The sequence below is a fragment of the Musa acuminata genome, chromosome BXJ2-6 (genome assembly GCF_036884655.1).
Source record: "Musa acuminata AAA Group cultivar baxijiao chromosome BXJ2-6, Cavendish_Baxijiao_AAA, whole genome shotgun sequence".
Lineage (NCBI taxonomy): Eukaryota > Viridiplantae > Streptophyta > Magnoliopsida > Zingiberales > Musaceae > Musa > Musa acuminata.
Window position 1 is genome coordinate 36,811,901 of NC_088343.1, and position 20,266 is coordinate 36,832,166.

General features: G+C 32.4%; 1 protein-coding gene across 1 annotated transcript; it reads right to left on the bottom strand.

Annotated features, from left to right (window-relative positions):
* Nucleotides 1–5,770: 5,770 nt before the first annotated feature.
* LOC135613619 (probable WRKY transcription factor 70) lies at nucleotides 5,771–6,986 on the bottom strand. The gene is made up of 3 exons (XM_065110646.1): nucleotides 6,638–6,986; nucleotides 6,436–6,540; nucleotides 5,771–6,248 (listed from the first exon to the last, which is right to left on the bottom strand). The coding sequence occupies exons 1-3, from the start codon at nucleotides 6,964–6,966 to the stop codon at nucleotides 5,870–5,872; spliced, it is 813 nt and encodes a 270-aa protein (XP_064966718.1). The 5' UTR covers nucleotides 6,967–6,986; the 3' UTR covers nucleotides 5,771–5,869.
* Nucleotides 6,987–20,266: the final 13,280 nt, after the last annotated feature.

Genomic DNA, 20,266 nt, shown 5'->3' on the forward strand with positions numbered 1-20,266 from the left:
GCTTGAGGAGCATGTCAAGCACTTTCGAACAATTTTCAAGGTTCTCAAGGAGAACATTTTGTTCATAAAAAAGGAGAAATGCTACTTTGCTCAAACAGAGATCTATTCTTGGGGCATTGAATCAGTAATGGCTTCATTCTGATGGATAAATCGAAGGTGTAAGCGGTTGTGGAATGGCAAACTCCAAAGAAGGTTCTAAAGTTGAGATCCTTCCTTGGTTTCGTCAATTACTATCGACGCTTCATAACGGGGTATTCGAAGCATGCAACTCCATTGATGGAGTTTTTTAGCCTTGATATAGCTCATTAAAGAAGGCAAGGCACGACGGTTTTGGGTTTAGGAGGGACTCGTTTATACCAAAGGGAATAGGGTCTATGTTCCTCGAGTGGACAATCTGAGATGTGAACTCTTAAGAGAGTGTCATGATTCCCTTTGGGCTGGATATCCAAGCATTCATAGAACCTTAGCTCTCGTGGAGAGGGCCTTCTATTGGCTGAAGATGGGGACTGATGTGGAGGAATATGTTCGAACGTGCCTCACTTGCCAACAAGACAAGGTGGAGCAACAAAAGTCGGTGGAACTTTTGGAGCCGTTGCCTATACCAGAAAGGCCATGGGAGAGCATTTCCTTGGACTTTATATCAAGCTTGCTCGTAGTAGGGAGACTTGGATCGATACTTATGGTGGTCAATCGATTTTCTAAGTATGCAACTTTCATTACTGCTCCCCTACACGGCTCAGTAGATGAGGTGGCCAAGCTGATGATGAATGATGTGGTGAAGTATTGGGGAGTCTCGCACAATATCATCAGTGATCGAGACACTCAATTCTTAGGACGATTCTGGACCGAGCTATTCAAATTATTGGGGTCAAAGTTATACTTCTCCACAAGCCTCCACCCCAACACGGATGGCTAGACTGAAAGGATAAACTCACTCCTAGAGCAATATCTTCAGCACTACGTGAGTGCCAACCAACGAGATTGGGTGAAGTTGTTGGACAATGCCTAATTCTCTTACAACTTGTAGCAGAGCTCTACATCTAACAAGAGCCCCTTCGAGATTATTATAGGACAACAACCATCAACTCCTGATACCATGGTAATTGGGTATACTGAGAGTAGTTCGTTAGCCTATCACTTTATAAGGGAGTGGCACCGAAATACAGATATTGTGCGGGCTTACTTGGAGAAGGCGACAAAAAGAATGAAGAAGTGGGCAGACTTGGGAAGGCGACCGCAAGAGTTCAAGATCGGCGATTTGGTGTTGGTCAAGCTCCAACCAGCATCACTCCAATTCTTTAGGAACAAAGTACATAAAGGATTAGTGTGCAAGTATGAAGGGCCCTTCCTAATTATCAACAGGGTGGGCAACGTCTTCTACAAGTTGCAGCTGCCGGCATGGTTCAAAATTCACAATATTCTTCATGCTAGCAACTTGAAAGCCTACCACTCAGATCCATAAGATGCTTCCCGAAGTATTTCAACTCGGCTAACCCCCACCCCAGCCTCCTATGAGAAGCGAGTTGAAACCATTCTAGCGGACCGTAAGATAAAGCTACCTACTGGAGCTGAGCAAACCGAGTACTTGGTGAAGTAGCAAAAGCTTCCCCGAACTGAAGCTAGTTGAGAGCCTGAAGATGCCCTATGACATGAAAAAGCAATCATCAACAACTATCAACAAGCGTCGACGAGGGCGTCGACAGTTTAAGTGGGGGAGAATATCACGAACGGTCGTCGTGCACCCGCAATAACTCTATTTAATGAACCGTTCGTCGCTCTCGTCTACATGTACAACTGCTTGGCAGCATGTTTTGGCTTGGTTTTAAGTCCTTTTGCTTGTAAAAATATAAATTCGAATAAATTGTAGCGCTACAGTGTGACCGCCCACCGAACCGAGAAAAACAGCTCTATTTTCACGTGCCACGAGTTGATTTTTACATCCCGCTGCTACACGTGAAATGTCAGCCATCTTAGCACCTTGGAATCCTCCGGGTGACACAGGGCTAGATAGGGCTTCGGTATAGTGTCGGGCGTTGAACAATCTTTCGTAAGTTCTCATGTTACCTTAATGGGAACTTGCTGTCGTGCCCGACACTCGGTGAGCAGCTGTTTGTGGACTTGCAACTGTTCGTTTAACCTTCTACAGTCCTTGTTTTCCCCCTCTCCCTCTTTTCACTTGTGCACACAAGGTGCTCGCTGAATTGCTTGTAAAGCTTCCCCTTTTTGTGAGACGTCGAGACTTGTCCATCGCTCGTTCTTTGAACTAATCAACTTTTTCTTTTTACAGGTCCTTCGGGACCTGCGAGAGGTTGCAAGTGGGCTGATCTTTGCAGACGCAAATTGCAAGGGCGAAGCATGACTTAGGCAATGCAAGCTAAGTTCACATCTTTGCCGCAAGGGTGCCTCACGACTTAGGCAACGCAAGCTAAGTTTGCGTCTTTGCCACAAGGGTGCCTCATGCCTTAGGTAATTCTAGCTAAGGTCGTGACAGTAGTAGCCTAGTACGTTTGTAGTTGATAAGTCGAGTGAATTATTATAGAGATAATAATTCACTGAGTCAGAAGGAGTTTTGATATATGCGACTCATGGCCAACTCGATATTAGGCCTAGAGGGTCACACACATATGGTAGGCGTTGCAATAAGTAAAGGTTTAGATATGAGATATCCGCCGAAGCCCCTGTCTTATTGGATATCCAATAAGCCCATAAATTATTGGATCCTATGGATGAGATCCAATAAGAGCAAATGAGAGATTATTGGATAGAGATCTACTAATCAAAGAGGCTTGGGTAGTTGGATGGAGATCCAATACTCAATATGGCAGGATCCATTAGGGTTAAGTTGACAGGGGACCTCTATAAATAGGAGAAAACTAGTGGTTTATAGGCTAGAGCTTCTTGGTTGCCTCTCCTATTCTCCTCCCCTTCTCCTCCTTAGAGCAAGCTTGGAGTTTTGAGGAGCATCGTCGTAATCCTGCTGTGTGGATCATCACTAGAGAGGAGGATGCTTGACCTCCTTCACTCTCTCCTAGATATGCGAATATACGATCTCCTTAAGTAACATAATCTTTTATATACGTAATTTTTAGTTTCATGATTTTTATGCACTAATTTTTGCACGACAATGAACATATCTTTGAGAAATTAGAGATTTTGTTTTTAATGTTCTTTCGTTGTGCATGTGATGTTGCCTCCTAAGATTTCCCAACATTTTCCATGTAGTGTGCCAACTAAGCTAGATCAAACCCCCAATCTCAACTTGAACCTATGAAGAAGAATTGCTCCTTCCAACCTTTATGGTTAGAAGGGGCTCCACTAACTTTGAAGCCCCCTTAAGTTATCAAGTAGTAACCATTTTTTCCCTTACATTATCAAAAGTAAGCCATAAAAAGTTTGCGGGTCTTCATAGTGTCGGCATACCAATATTCCCCGATAAATATTATTAGATTGTATTATGAGTTGGGCATCATCTTAGAAGGTGATATCTTAGGTGGAGGGGAAGACAAAGTCTCACCTCGAGAGTATCACAGGATAAGTAAAAAGACCCCGACGTGGGGTTGAATAGACGTTTGACTAAGTTGGGGGACCTGCAAATCGAACTCAGTTGGGATGGAATACTTACTCTTAAGTGATCTAGAAGTGGTGCACTCACCACTAAATCGTAGTCATGTGAGCCTTTAATAGACTCTAAGTCTTGAAAAACTTTTGAGTTCATAGGAACTACCTTCACCAATGAAGGGGAGGTATGGACTTCCTTCGCCATTGAGCTATCCAAAGACAAAGTGTGGACCTCAATTGTCTTGTACCTAATAGATCGAGATGAAATTGTACAAGAAAGAAGAGATATCCTGCCCTAAATAGACAAAAAAATAGAATGGTAGAAGACAGATCTATTACTAAACCGATGTTGGGATTATAAAAGACCCAAGGACTAACTCGCCCTGTAGGGAACCAAAAGGAAGTAGAGAAGATTTCTATGAAAGCTTTGGAGGCTCGAATGGAAAAATAAACCTCATTCATGAAGTGAGGAGGGATTTATAACGAAGGAGCTAGTCTCTCTCTTCTCACAATTGAGACAAGTGTCCCTTCAGGACACATCCATAGGGACGCTAGTCTCGCTAGCGAATTAAGGACTCAAAAAGCATGGGCTAAAGGATTCAAAATATATTGGATGAAGAATTTAAAAAATACCAATGAATGACTTGAAAAGCATTAAATCTACAATAGTGGAGGTGCAAGGTAAAATATGTCTGAGGTGCATGAGTCGTGAAGAAAAATATGCCATAGTGGAGGCGTTTATATATCTCAGGTTACTAACTTGAGTGTCAGAAAGACTAGGTTGAGAAACCTCTCCCGACCTCAGTTTTCATGTAGGCGACACCTTAGGAACTCATCATTTCTACCACGGAGGCATCTCGAATAATCATGTACACACAGGTCCGAACCACATCGGACTGACTAAGATATCAATAATATTTTCTCCTAATAATAATATATTTAAATATATTTTACTTTGAAAAATATTATGAAAAAGACATGATTTGAAGTGTATACCAAACTGATGATTTGTAAGTCGTATAAGCATAATGAAAGATTTAGTATTCAAGTATTTTATTTTGTAATGCATGTAAAGTCCAAGTTTTGTATAAGCATAAGAAAAATATTTAATATTTATGTATATTTTAAAAATATATTTTGAATGTATAAAAAATTAATTATTTATGATAAGTTTTGCTAGCAATGAGTCATGTTGTTTATTGAAGTGTAGTTTTCTCGTATGGTTATCTTCAAATTGTTTTGAGTTGCACGCAATAGAAGCATGGTGGAACTATTGCTGATTGAATTATGTAACTAATCTATTAAGATTATTATTGTTAAGAATGAAACGATGAAGATATCACTGTGTTTAATACAGTACTCCCTATTTAGACACGTTACGATGGAAGATTTTTTCAACAGAACAACGATATTTCTTTATATGATTGAGGAAATCTTAGCTGTTATCATAGAAAATCTTAGCTGCTATCAATTATAAATTAAAATTATTTTATATATATATATCATTTGGATTAAAATATTATGATTTTTTAAGGAATTAATGAAACTATTGAATGTCCTATGAGTGGATTGAGTTATGTTATTAATGTTTTGTGGGTTAATTGATTATGAACTAGATTATACAATAATTATACTGTAAAAGTTATTTAATTTTGATTTTGAACTTGTATTCTTAAAAGCAAAACTATAGGATTACGACATTGTACCATCCCTAACTTTGTGCTGATTGGGGATGTTACATTACCTCCATTTAACTTACCAATTAAGCTATTTGATGTGCAAGAATCAAATTCCTCTTAAATGTTAGAATCTCACTACTGAATTATCCATCATATTTTCTGAGCCTAATCCATTTGATTTGGAAATCCTCAGAATTCTTTCTTACTAAAATATACAATTTTATTTGTATAGAATTGAAATAACATAACCATTACAACAATAAACAATAAGATAAAACAAATAACATATGGTTGATGTCAAATGATATTATATACATAAACATCATATATATAACTATGTACATAGAAATAGAAGCATAAAATGTATTAAACTAAATAAAATGAAGTACTAAAACATAAAGCAGTATATAATATAATATAATATAATATAATATAAATAATATTATAAATTTATATTAAGTTAATATAAGTACCAAATATTAGACAATAAAACTAGCTTATGAGACAATAAATTAATAAAGCACAGGAGAGGGTTGCATAATATTGATATTGATATAATATAAACCCATCACATCAATAACTTGAGCCGTATGTCGTGCACTAAGTAGCGATAAGCATCGTTCCTAACTCTTTTAACGTAGATTCATCAGAACACTGCTGTAAAATGGATCTGCATCAGCAAACTCAAACAAGCTCATCACAGGATCCAAATCGTTGTCCAGGTTCCACTGCTCTGGAGTCAGTGATATGTTCGATATCTCATCAGAGAGTAGCAGGTGGGTCATCTGTGGGTCACCGTCGGAGGGGGTATCAGTTCGGCTCTGGTTCTTCACCAAGGAAGCTTCAGCAGACTCCATCACAAATGGGATGTGTCTATCACTGGATCTGCACCTGTGTTGCATGTTATAGACGACAATAAACTCTGGTGGATCTGCATCCCTATCCACCCTTTGCACTGTCTTTGTTGCTGGGCAGTCCTGGTCTTTGTGATAAATGCACCTGTGGTAGCTCCTTGAGAGAAAAAGGAAACATCGAATCAAGTGATTAAGTATCAATGTGGACGCTCTTTTGTACATATATACATACATACATATATATACATATATAAATATATATACATATATATATACATATATATATACATATATTTATTTATTTATTTATATATTTATGTATGTATATACGATGATGAGACTACCTTGGGTATTTCGCACCGTTAATTCTTTTCTGCCCATACGTTGTCCACTGATGTCCATCTTCATACGGAACAGATGTTACTATGGACGATGCGTTCTGCGACTTCCTGCATCGTAAACTCCTTCCTTTTACTTCCGTTTTTTTTTTTTTTTGAAAGAGAAGATTCCTCCGTGGATTAAGCATGTTATTATAGATGTACGGACCTTTTCTTGTGACCGTCAAGCATGGGTCTTTCTCCCTCACCGTGCTGTTTACTTGTTTGATGGCCATGGCCGCCGGACTGGAGCATGAAGACAGCCAAGGAGCAGGACTTGATGATTTTGTCGAGAATCTCTCGGGCGAGGTCGGCCAAGCTTCCTGCAGGCAGAGATGGGAGAAGAACTGCTCGTAGTTGCCTCGTGAGCTCATGCGCTTCGTTGATCTCCTTGATCTCCAGGTGATGATCGCAGTGCGATAGGTCAGTGGAAGTGAAAACCAGCAGGTTGTTGTGCTCCATCATCAGCAAACGAGAAGTGGTTTCCCTTGCTCTCATAGATAAGGAAGCTATGAGAGCCAACCACTTTATATAGCAACTTTCGGCAATGCATGACCATTTCATCGTTTACATATATATATATATATATATATATATATATTCTCAAGTAGTATTTTTTGACAAAATAGCTAGAAAAGACTCTCATTTTGAATATTTTTTGGGAGGTGCCTCTTTTTATATTTTCCAAAGGACACCCCTTATTTATTATAATTTTTGAAATACCCTCTTACAATATAATTAAAATAACACTTAGTTAGACCGTATAGACTATTCTATAAAGCAAACTGATCCATGGATTTGGATTGGTTGTCTCTATGTTAAAAATATTATAATCAAAAAATTAGATCGATTTATCTTATGCACCGGTCCACATGATCTTTTAATCATCTTGTGAGGGATATTTTAGAGATTATGATAAATAGAGAATGACCTTTTAATCATCTTGTAAGTGTTATTTCAAGAATTATGACAAATAGAGAACATGAGAAATATGAAAATTATACCTCTCGAAAAACCAAACGAAAAAGGATTTTTTACGTGAATTCACAATTTTTTTTATTTGGTAACATTTTCTATTCCTCGTCTTGAGTTACAACCATATACATCGGAGAAGTGATAAGGTTCCTATGTTCTCACCATGATTTTGACAATGATTAAATGCATGATTTGACAGTGAAAGAATCACGACCACAAGTATTTCCTATGATGAGTCGTACAAGATGGCGTTATACTGACACGTATGAAGTAGCATTAATATAGGCTCCGGCAAGATTTCCACTTTCTGACCATGACTAATGTGTTCATATCAAGGATTTAATGCGAACCACCTACATATTTGTGAAACTTTGTTCTTCTCATTTTATTAACAACTTTATTGTCCTCGTGTTTTAGGCATCATCAATTGAAAGTTTCTGTTCTCCAACTTATTCGAACAATTAAATGTTTAAAGCACCTTGTTATTTGGATCATTGGATATATAACTCTCATGTTCATATATATCTTCAATCAATCGATGGCTCTGAATTCACAAAATGTCACACCATACAGTTGGAGACTTAATAATAATAGAGTTTTCAACGCAAATTACCCATCAAATGATGTCCATATTAATTGAATGCATTCTTCTCTACGTGTATGTCTGATGTAGTGAATTCACATGGTGTGTATGTGGATGTTGATTAATTTCTCTAACATCCAACTCTAGTGTGAAGATAATCTTTTGGAGGTCCACATAGTTTTCAAGCTCAAATCATCGAATATCGTAATAAATACATATGACATCGAACAATATCAAATGAAACTTTAGGGTTCAAATATTTTTAGAGGCTGTGAGCAATGCTCATGACATATTAGGGCTTGGATCATATCGATGGTGATACATATTAGGTTTGGAATTATAAACACGAATATTATTTCCTTATATTTGTCATAATCTAAGTGTAAAATCATATGAAATCAACCATACATTATTATTTTTTTTTTGGAGTGGATAATGAGATAGAATAACTTTTCAACTCACATGCATGAGATGTCACAATTAAGAAGATCTTTTCTACGTTCACACATCATAATTGGTCCATATCTTCCAACAATCCATTTGATGTGATATTTCTAATATAGTAATCAAGTCAAACATTGGCTTAAGCTTAAAATCTAGGAGATAATTTTTTTTGTATTTTTGTGCTACAAATTGATATCTTGCTTAGGACTAGCAAACGACTTCTAAGGTGACGTATATAACATGACATCATGAAGAGGAAGCACTGATGACCTAACGAGATGGAAAGAAGTGATATCATTGATATAGTAGTCCTTTAATAACTCCATCATAATGTTGTGGTTTGTATGTCTTCGTTATATGTTAGAGCAATTCTATGAAATAAAGTTAAGGATATGAATATCTATCGCCTACCTAATAATGATATAATTATAATTATATAATTCTGTTTGATTCGATTGAAGGATATATAAATTAATAGCTTCGAAATGTACTAAAATTTAATTAATAGATTAGGCTGATTGGCTCATTTTTTATAAGATTAATTTAAATAAATAGAATTAGATGACATAAAAAATAAAAATTTAGATTAAAATAAATAGATGATGGTGAAAATATTTATTGAGATATGTTAAATTTTTTTATTATTTAAAAAATTTATACCATATCTTTTGTTTAGGTACTTTTGGATGAATTCAATACGAAGTACTACTCATTACTTCTACTATATTCTTTCTCTTTTTCAAGTTATATAGAAAAGTCAATAAATATAGTAGCAAAGCCTCATTCTAATAAGACCAATAGGAGTAGATCAATTAAAAAAAAAGAAGACCAATAGATAAAAAAAAAAAAAAAGATGACAAGCATTAGAGTAAGTGTTTCTAATTAACTTCTTCTTATCTTCAAAGGTAAAAATTATCAATTTTGGATAGTTAAAATGATAACTCTATTTATTTCACAATAATTATAAAATTTAATAGAAAATAATTTTATTGAGTATGAACTATAGGATCATAATAGTACTAAAGATCAAAAAGATCAAATAAATAAGAATATGTAGAAAGATATAAGAGCCCTCTATATGCTACACCAAGCAATATATGAGTCTTTATTTTCTTGAATTATAATAGTATTAACATCAATAGAAACCTAAAAAATATTTAAACATATATTTAAAGACACGAACTAGATAAAAACTTCAAAGTTTCATATTCTTCGATGTGAATTTGAAAAGATTCTGAATCTATCGTTAGATTTTTCTCAAAAGTCTCTTTTATTGTAAATCAAATGCGATCTTATGATCAAAATCTAAAAGATTAAACTATTAAAGAGTTTTTCTTCTTAATATGATTTCTACTATTATAGAAGATATTAAAGATACAAATATATCGTCTGTTGATGAATAAATATGTTTGCTTCTAGTTCATAAACAAAAAGTGAATAGATATTTAAATGTAATTTTATAACATGATTTTCAGATAAAGATAAATCAAAAGAATGATAAAATAAAATTCAGAAACCAAATATCAGAAAAGAGATCAAAACGCTAAAGGTCGTGGATGATCTGATGCTTGAGGCAAGGGATGAGGCCAATCAAATAAGGGTCAGAGAAATTCTAATGAAGGTAATAAGGAATCTTATTAATATTTTTATTACAAAATAAATTAGATAATCTAGTGTTTGAAAAAGATTGTTCGTATAAAAATAAAAATATAAATATTCCTCTCTACTCTCATTGTGAAAAATATAACCATTTTAAAAAAATTAAGCAAATTATTATGAAAAAAATAATAGTAAAAAAAGGATAAAGAAATATATTTTTTTTATAGAGTCTGATAAAGAATATTCTAAATCTATTTGATTTTTGCATGGTGGATATAGTAATCATATGACAGGAGATAAAAGTTTATTTTAAAGGCTTGATGATTTAATCAAATCTATATATATGAAAAATGATAGTAAGATTCAAGTGAAAGGAAAAGGAACTGAACATAAAATTTGGTAAAAAAATTATTGATAATGTGATATTTATTTATGGTTTAAAATAAAATCTCATTAGTATAGAGCAATTAATGAGAAAAGTATATTATGTTATTTTTTTATGATGAAAAATATTTGATTTATGAAAAGAAAATAGAAGAATTGATAGCAACTATAAGGATGAAGAAAAATAAAGTGTTTCTCTTATTTATTTCATATTTTTCTGACATGCATTAATTGCTAATATTATTAATGAATCGACATTATAGTATAAAAGCTATGATTATTTGAATTTTTATGGGTCTATGAAAACTATCTCACATGACAGCTATGAGATAAAATACCATAGTATAAGTCATGGTAATTAGGGAACTATAGCTAATGAGACATATGTACAAAAAAGAATGAGGTCCTAAAATCTGATGATAACAAGCTTACAATTGAGAAATCACAAGAATAGAAAAAGTTAATATTATCCGAAGAGACTAAAGATAACAAAGAAGGTATAACTAATACTTGAAAGAAAAGAAAGAGGATATATTGATGACTCTGCAAGAATATAAAAAGACAAATGAAGAGAAACAAAAAACCTTACTTGCAATGAAGTTTGAGGAGAGAAAAATATTAAAATTGACATAGAGTTGCAATCAAAGAAACTCAAAGAAAAATAATCCTTTCTTTATTAAGTTGGGTTCTAAAAAGGATTCAAGGAAAAAAGAAGGAAAACATTGATTGTGATAAACAAAGCAAAAAAGTATTGAGTATCAATAAGTTCCTAAAAGTAGCTAAAAGAGTTCTTAGATATATCAAGTGAACTATTAATTATGACATCCTTTATAAGTAGGTAAAAGATTTTAAGCTATATTCTGATAGTGATTAAGCTAGTTGTATAGATGATACAAAAAGCATATAAGGATTTGTGCCCAGCCTTGACTCATGTATGATTTTATGGACAACAAAAAATTAAGAATATATTGCTCTTTCAAGCTTTGAGGTAGAGTATATTGCGATTACAAGTGTAATATATCAAATAATTTGGTTTCGAAGAATTATAATAGATCTCTAAAAAAAAAAAAGATGAACAAACTAAAATCTACTTTGACAACAACTCTCCTATTCTATAGGCACACCAAATATATCAAAGTTTGACATCATTTTATTTATAAACTAGTTAGTTAATAAGGGAGAAATTTAAATAGACTACTACAGCACTGAAGATCAGCTTGTCAATATTTTTACAAAAGCTTTGACAAAAAAACTTATTTTTTTCAAAGATAATTTCAAGTTATAACTATTTTGAATTAAGAGGGTATGATAAGATTAATTCAAATAGTTAAGATTAGATGAAACAAAAGATAAAAATTTATATTAAAATAAATAGATGAGGGTGAAAAATTTTATTGGGATATGATGAATTTTTTTATTATTTAAAAAAACTTATGCTTTATCTTTTAGTTAATGTAAATAGATACTCTTAAATGAATCAAAGCATTACGGAAGTACTTCTCATTCTTTTCTCTTCTCCATGAAGTTTTACAAAAAAAAGTCAATAATTTTTGCATTTTTCAAGAAGCACATATCCTCCAAGCTGTTGAAAATATCATTATATGGTATTTTACGTTATCATTTTATCAAACATCACAACTCTGGCAATTTATGACATTTATTTTTTCGATTGAGTAGACATCCAAATTTAAACTCATCATATTGCCAATAAAAGAAAATTCTCATTTTTCATTAAATTTACCTCTATATTGAGAAAAGAAGAGTACATGAAGCACAACCAAATATTTTGAATTGCTTCATTCAAGGTTTTAGATAATGAAGTGTAGGCACTATCGTATTGAATCATTTCTCATATTGATCTTGAATTTTTATGTTGGCCAGTATTTAATGATACTTTTGCAATACTTTTCTTCTTTTCCTAGTGTTTTTAATTAATAATATCTAAAGTAATATGGAGAATATTCACCCTATTTGATAACTCAACATATGGCCACCATCAGTAAAAAAAAATAAAAAAACCTTATAGAACGAATATATTGAAATTCAAATGAAAAATATTTGAATGAAGAATATTTTTCATTCAGGAGAATATCTTATGACTACTCAATTTTAGAGGAGGCTAATAATAAAAGAGTCGGCCAACATAATAATTAGGTGGATCACTCTTTCCCCATTAGTTTCTATCAACTTTATCTGATCTTAACAACTCAACACCATCTTAAAAGCATCCAATAACTAGGGTCGACTCCATCAATCACTCATTTTGGAGGGATATGCAAGTAATTTTAAAATTTATATAAAATGCAAAAATATTGCTTTCAAATATTACATAGAGTAAAAAGATAGCATGTTGTCCAATTAGTGGCATTACTTTTTGTCTTTTGTTGAATGGTTGTTAAAAGAAAAAAGGCTTTGAATTTTTGCTGAGATTGATTCAAGTTGATTAGGCACAAGCTTAGTGAGATCGATTCACCATTATTATTACTATTTTTTTTTTTACTTCATCCTCCCAAAGAAGAAGCTTAGTGATGACAAGAACTTGTAATTGCATCCTTACAATTGCTCTAGGTGTTAAATAGATTAGACTGAGAAACTATGGGTGTTAAGAGAGAGATTCCACTAAGAAAATCTCGTTTTTGTCTATCTCTTGTCCTCCTCTTGCCCGTGCATTGCTACCCTCAATTGCTCTTCAACTTTCCTCTGAGAAAAAAGATATGTTCACTCAGCACCCTTATAACTTCTACCCTCAAGAATATATATTTATTAGTAAACGATTTACCCCTCTTATCCTCTCTTGAATGTGCCCATCTAAACATGAGTTGGCTCTAAACAAGGTGTATTTTGGACATAAATCATCGCGGGACCAGTGCCTTCCTCAAGGGAAGATATCTTCTTGTACTCTAGAGTTTTTAATCAGATTAAAGATTCTATAAAGGATCATATTTTGTTTCTAAACTGTGAACTCTATAAACTTCATAAACCTTGGTCATGTTCCTTAATCAGTAAATTTTTAAGAAGGCCTCCTCTACTTGATGCTCTAGGGGCTTCTATCAAACATTTTACGGACTCTTCCTTTATTAAGATTAGTATGTATTTTAGAAATCCTAATTAGGTTTTAGCTACTTAGGAGGAGTCTTATTAATTTTAAACTCCTTGACATATTAAGATTATGATTTAGATTAGAGATTTAAGTAGGAAAAGTCCTTAAAGCATTAGGATTTATTTATATAAATATATCTTGAGTCTCAAGGTTTTGGTGAGAGGAGAGGCATAGAAAAATACATTTTGGGTACTCTTATGTTTCACTGTTTATAGAGGGTTGAGAAAAGAGTTTTTTTATTTATATAAAAGTGTATAAGAGGTTTTATGCTTGTGATTATATTAACTCAAGCGATAGTGATTTCTTACATTAATTTTTCTTATATACCGAAGAATTTAATTTTTTATTAAATGTTTATCGAACCACATTAAATCTTACATCATCTTTTTGGTTTCTTATTTATTTGTTAATATTTGATTTTTGAGTTTTCTCCTCTCTTTCCCTAATAAAGTAGTATCAGAGTTTAAAAGATCTGATGATCAAAGATTCAACAAGGATAATAATGGTAACTTTTATTGGTCTTATCATGAAGAAATTTAATAGAAGAAATAGTTTTATCCAGTTGTAGAGGAGGGTAAAGGGTTCTCTTGTTCAACAAAATCTAACAAAAATATTGAAGGGATGAATAGACAAAATAAAAAAAATGAGCGATGAAGATTAAAAGGAGCTTAAGGGAAAGTGCGTAAGTAGTATTCATCTTTGCATCACTAATAATATAATCAATAATATTATTGATGATATCTCATCAATAATATTATCAATAAGTATTATTTAACTTTAAAATAAATTAAAAAAGCTTTAATATCTCATGCTACTAAGAAAAAAGAGTAATTTGATAATATGAATGGTGAGGCATTAGCTGTTCAAGGTAAAGGTCAATGATAAAGATTTTTTGATAGAGGGGATCTCAGCATGATAGGTCAAGATCAACAGTTAGATCTTTAGATGATTTTAGTACTATAGATATAAAGAGTATGGATATATCAAACAAAATTATCTAAAAAAATAAAATAAGAAAAAGAGGTTGATAATTGCACTCTTGTGATGAATAGTGATGAAGATGTCCTTATAATCTCCAAAGGTAATGATGCATCTTTCTAAAAGAGTTAGTTTAAATTTTTATTTTTATTGTTTATGTTTAGGTTTAAAAGGATTATTTTGATTCACTGAATGATAAGTTAACTAAGAAGTTAAGTTTGGGTGATGATTTAATGCTGATGGTCATGAGTGTCGGTAGAGCAAAGATCAAAACATTTAATAAAGTAGTGTATACTTTGAAGGATGTGGCCTATATTCCAAAAATATGAAAGAATCTTTGATGGAGTTGAGTCTTTTATATCATTGCTAGGGTTATGACGGTAAAAATAGATGTAGAGTTTTAAAATTCACTCGGGGTTGCATGACTTGATGAAAGAAGGTTATATTAAGGTTATACCATCTAGAATAAAAATATAATAAATATCTCAAATGGCTCAAAACAGGTTACACATACAGAAGATGATAGGTACCAATGGCTACAAGCTTTATACACAATATAGGAAATGAAGGGTGTCATAGTTTCTAGGATATATATGTTTTTGAGAAAAAAAAAATCCTATTTGTGATAAGATTGTGAGATGAAGGTCTCTCCAAAATTAAGTAGTGCTATTGATTAAATTCCAACTATACATGATGCATTGGTAAGTTTGTTAAAAAAATTAGGTGTTGAATCATGAACTGATCATTTTATGAAGCTATAGTGAATTTTTTATAACAATAGTTCAATTTCTAAATAAAGCATAAAGTGGCATTATACTCATGAAGATAAAGATTGTTAGAGTTGATAAGAATTCTATAAAGTACTAACTAGGTTCTAAATACTTGGGAGGAGTTCTAATTAAATTCAAACTCCTCGACGGATTAGGATTAGGATTTATATTAGAAATTCATGTAAAAAGAGTCCTTAAAGAATTAAAATTTGTTTATGAATACACATTGAGTCTCAAGGATTTAGTAATAAGGAGAGGCATATAGGAAGATATTTCGGGTACTCTTGAGTTTCTCTTTTAAAGTATCTATATAGGGTACTTTCTAGGGTTTCTAGAAAGGATAATAGAAAATGCTTTTAGATTTATATGAGAGGGTGTTTAAGAGGTTGTTGAACCACATTAAATTTTGCATCGACTTTCTAGTATATTATTTATTAATTGATATTTGATTTTTAAGTTTTCTTCTCTCTATTCCTAACATATTTCCTTCCACAAGTTCTTAATATGGCTCATGGTTTTTCTTGTTTTGATTTTTATCAAAACTTGATGGTTTGAGGATCCTCACTAAGAGCCCTTGGTCCACTGGGAGGTGGGAATCTGCATCTCATCCATTGGTGGTTGAATTTTTAATGTTTATTCAAAAATTTCTCATCAACTACTATGTAGATCTAAATGCCTGAGCTTTTATTTGAGTACTAGACTCCTAAATGCATGTTCCATATTGCATCAGTGATCGGTTGACCTCTTAAACTAGATGATCATTCAATATCTTTTAAATGGATGTTTTGTAAAGATTTTCATCGAACTTGATTTGTTGAAGCCCCTAAAATAGGGCATTTTGATAGGAAAACCCTATGAGAAAATTTTTAAATTTTTATCAAAGAAGGGTGGTGGTAAAGCAACTATAAGTAAGGCAGTATGGTTTTAGTTTATCAAGTGAACCCTTTTTGGAGGAAATTGTTTATGGGCTATGGATTTTTGTTCAATATAAATGCCTTTAAAAAAAAGGATAAATTGGCTTAAAACAAATTTAATATAGCTATTTTTCTTAAGGGAGCATGCGTAAACACAATGATCAAACTTTTCATAAAAGTTATATTTAATTTTAAGGTATACATGAATATGTAATGTGGATCATTTTACATATTTGATTGGCTTTTGATGAATGATATTATTAGTGAATCCAATACCTTTTATTCTAAATACATTATATTGTTTAACAAAAATCATATCAAGTAACTTATTTTATGATGATTTTTTTTAATTATGGGTATTTATTCTTGAAATGTCTTTACTTTTGCATTTATAACATATAATTACATCTTTCTTGGGTTTACTTTTGGTCTTACCTTGTTTTCTTATTAGATTACTATTTTTTTTTCCTCATAGGTTTTTTGAATCTTTTTGTAAGAAGTGTTATATTTTCATAATCATCATTTGACTTTATTTTAAATAACTAAGATTAAATTTAGATTATTTTGCTCTATTAGTTTATTCATGTGTGACTTCAAATATGTGTTATATGTGTGTGTGTTTGTGTATGTGTGTGTCACAAGTGAAAATTTGTGTGTGTGTGTGTCACAAGTGAAAATTTGTGTGTGCGCGTGTGTATGCGCACGTGTGTCACAAATAAAAATTTGATAAGAAAATCTACATTCTAGTTTTATAATAGGTATAGACTATCCCATTAAATACAGAAGGATATGCTATGAAGTGACCTTCACGATTGCCTAAAAGAGTTATAATCTCTCTTGGATGTTAATACAATTGAGAGAACCATACTATAAAATCAATTGTTAGGATCTTAATGGTATGAAAGAATAAATTAGTGTTATAGTAAATTTTAATTGACTTTTAATTTCAATCGAGAAAAATATGTATTGAAAATATAATTAAACAAAAAATGAGTGTGAGTAAGAATTACGAGTAAAATGAATAATGATAAGTAGTAAGCACTCATAAACAAAAATCACAATGGAAAGAATGAATGATAAATTAATTTATAATAGTTCGATCTTTCTTATTTACACATATTCTTGATTCCTTTATTCTCGAGATTATCGACTTCCACTATATGATATTCCTTTCAATAAGTGAAGATCAATTATTTTTTTTATATATTTTTTTTTTCAAGCTTAGGAGAGAACATTCATACTCAATCTTATACAAGAGGCTTTCTCTCCTCCTATCATTTGTATTATAACTAAATTTATGAACGAGGAAGATACTCAAGTAATACACAAAGTGAGAACTACAATACTTTACAAACTCACGAATAAATGCTCCATCATCCAAGACTAAGTAGAGTACTTATTGCCTACAAAAGAATTTAAGAATGAAACCAAATATTTAAATTCTCTATATTTCAGTATACTATCACTGATTTTGAGTAGTACTACCATAGTAACATTTGATATAGAGATGTAAATCTTTACTCCAATGCTTATACTAGCAATACCATCATTGCCCTAGGTATATTATCACCACTATAAACAGTATTATCATCAGAAATATTGACAAAGTACAAACAATACTTGTTTTTTAACTCAAGTAGTACTATTGCTTAGGTCCGATGGTACCAAATTACTTTAGCCACTTGTTTGCTCTTCTAATGACCCTAATTTGATCCAATTTCAAGCTCAATGACTTTCATGACAAGTGAACTATATTTTAGCTTAATACCAACTCAAATTGGTCCCAAATAACCTCAACCAAAATCTTGACTCATCATTCACTCATCTAACATATTTCTAAAATATTCGACACATTGTTTACTCTTTCAACATGTTGTATAATCATCTAATGCTTTGTCTAAATCTTTAGCATATCACTCTATCCATTATTACATTACAAAATCCTTCGATATATCGAGTTTATCATAATATTTGATCATATGATATCATATCCTTTTGGATACGATGCCAATCTTAAGCATAAAGTCCGAGCACATCAACTAGTTCTCTGATTCAATATCCAAATTTTTGACATGATAATCTTTCAACACAATGTCCAACTCTCAAACTCAATATTTATCCCTTTAATAATTTAAGTGTACGGTAGAAATATTTCTCACATCACTTATTCAAATAATATATTCATTCATTAAATTCATTGATTAATTTTATTATTAAAATTTGAGATTCAATATTTCATTCGTTACTAGGTTGGCTAAACTAAATATTTATACTGTCCATGTGTGTTGTGTGGGATGAATTTTAACGAACAAAACCATAGTTTTTTTTGTTGTTCTGTGGTTACCAAGGCATGCAAGAGTTTAGAGATGAATCTTGGCCATAGTTTTTGGTCTTTGTTTGGGTGAAATTCTACAGAGTGGAATTTTAAAGGGGCATCAGCTTGCTAGATCCGTAGGACCCTGATAGCTTATTGCCTTTGATTGATATGGAAGATCCGAAATAAGACCACCTTTAATGGCGTAAAGGATACTCCTTTCACTAATATTGTTAGAACTGTAGCTTATGTTTTATGTTGTAAATATTTAAACCAGTATGGTGGATGCTTGGGGAATGCCAAATCATTGTGACCTAAGCGAAACGAATAGTTTGGGTAAAGCTTGATAGATCTTTTGACATGCAGGACACAGTGGAAAGGGCTCGTTCTATAATATGCACAATTGATGGCACATGTAATGCGAGCTGACTATAATTATCTACTGGATACAACCTCCTGCAAAGCCAAGCTTGATGCTATCAAATATGGAGTGAAACATGCTTGTGAAGCAGGTCTGACACATCTGGAGATAGAATCCGATTGCAAATTACTCATGGAAGTCCTCTCAGCAAAGGGAAACAATTACCATGGGAGCTCTTGAACTAATTAATGCTTCCAAGAATATAAATTTTGTTGTGTGTTCCAAAAGAAAACATGAGTGTCAATTAGTTGACACGTTTTGCTAAAATATCCAAATCCTCGAATATTTGAAGAGAATCTTAAACTAGATAACACAGACCAAATTTTATGCTCGAGAAGCATGGTTTACCATCTTATTATTAGAGCTTTAGAGTAATATATTTCTTCTTATTTTTGAAAAAAATAATTACCATCATTTCATTAAATGAGATAGAAACTTTGGTTAGTTTGATTGGGGGGATTCTTTCTCTGTTCTTTACATCCAAACATTGATCATCTTCATCTTTCATCTTTGTCGTTATCCATATATATTTGCTGTAACTATCCATACTTAATGAATTAGATATGTAAATTGATTAAATAAATAAATTAAATTTGAGATTGATATAAATCATCACATATTTAGCTTTTTATCTGAGCTTTCCATATCCTTATAACATAATTATTCATAAAAGATTAATCTTTTTATAACCTCGTATAGTCCAGACATACACGGAAAGAAGATAGATTAATGATAAATGTCAGTCAAATTGTCATTATTGCATCATTGCTCCGCTACTCATGAATATTAGGACTGCATAAGGAAACGAACACTTATAAGGCAAATTAAGACAATCGTATAAGCTTAAAACTATCATATAACAAAGGGTCTAACACTAATTCATCACTCATAAATCCCTTAGCAAAAGTGCCCACATGATATATGGCTACGAAACATATAATGAACAAACCTTAAATATCATCTCGAAGTCCTTAAAACTTTATTTTCCGTGTCATCCAAGGGTTTCTATGATACTGAGAAGATTATTATTCTTGTACAATATAAAAACTACCAAAATACCATGAACGGACCTTAGATACTATCTCATCGAAATCAAGAGATTTTTGGGTACTGAGAAGATTCACGGTACAACTATACCTCACTTAAATGGTGAGAGCCCGAATGGGACCCACTTGCACGGTTGCAGTGCCTCCGTCACCGGTAGAAAAGTTATTTTACATTTACGGCTAAAATATTTTATCATGGTTATCATCATGCATGCGCGTCGTCATCTCGACAGTGATGTCTCCCTCGTCAAGAGTAGCACGTGACCCAGC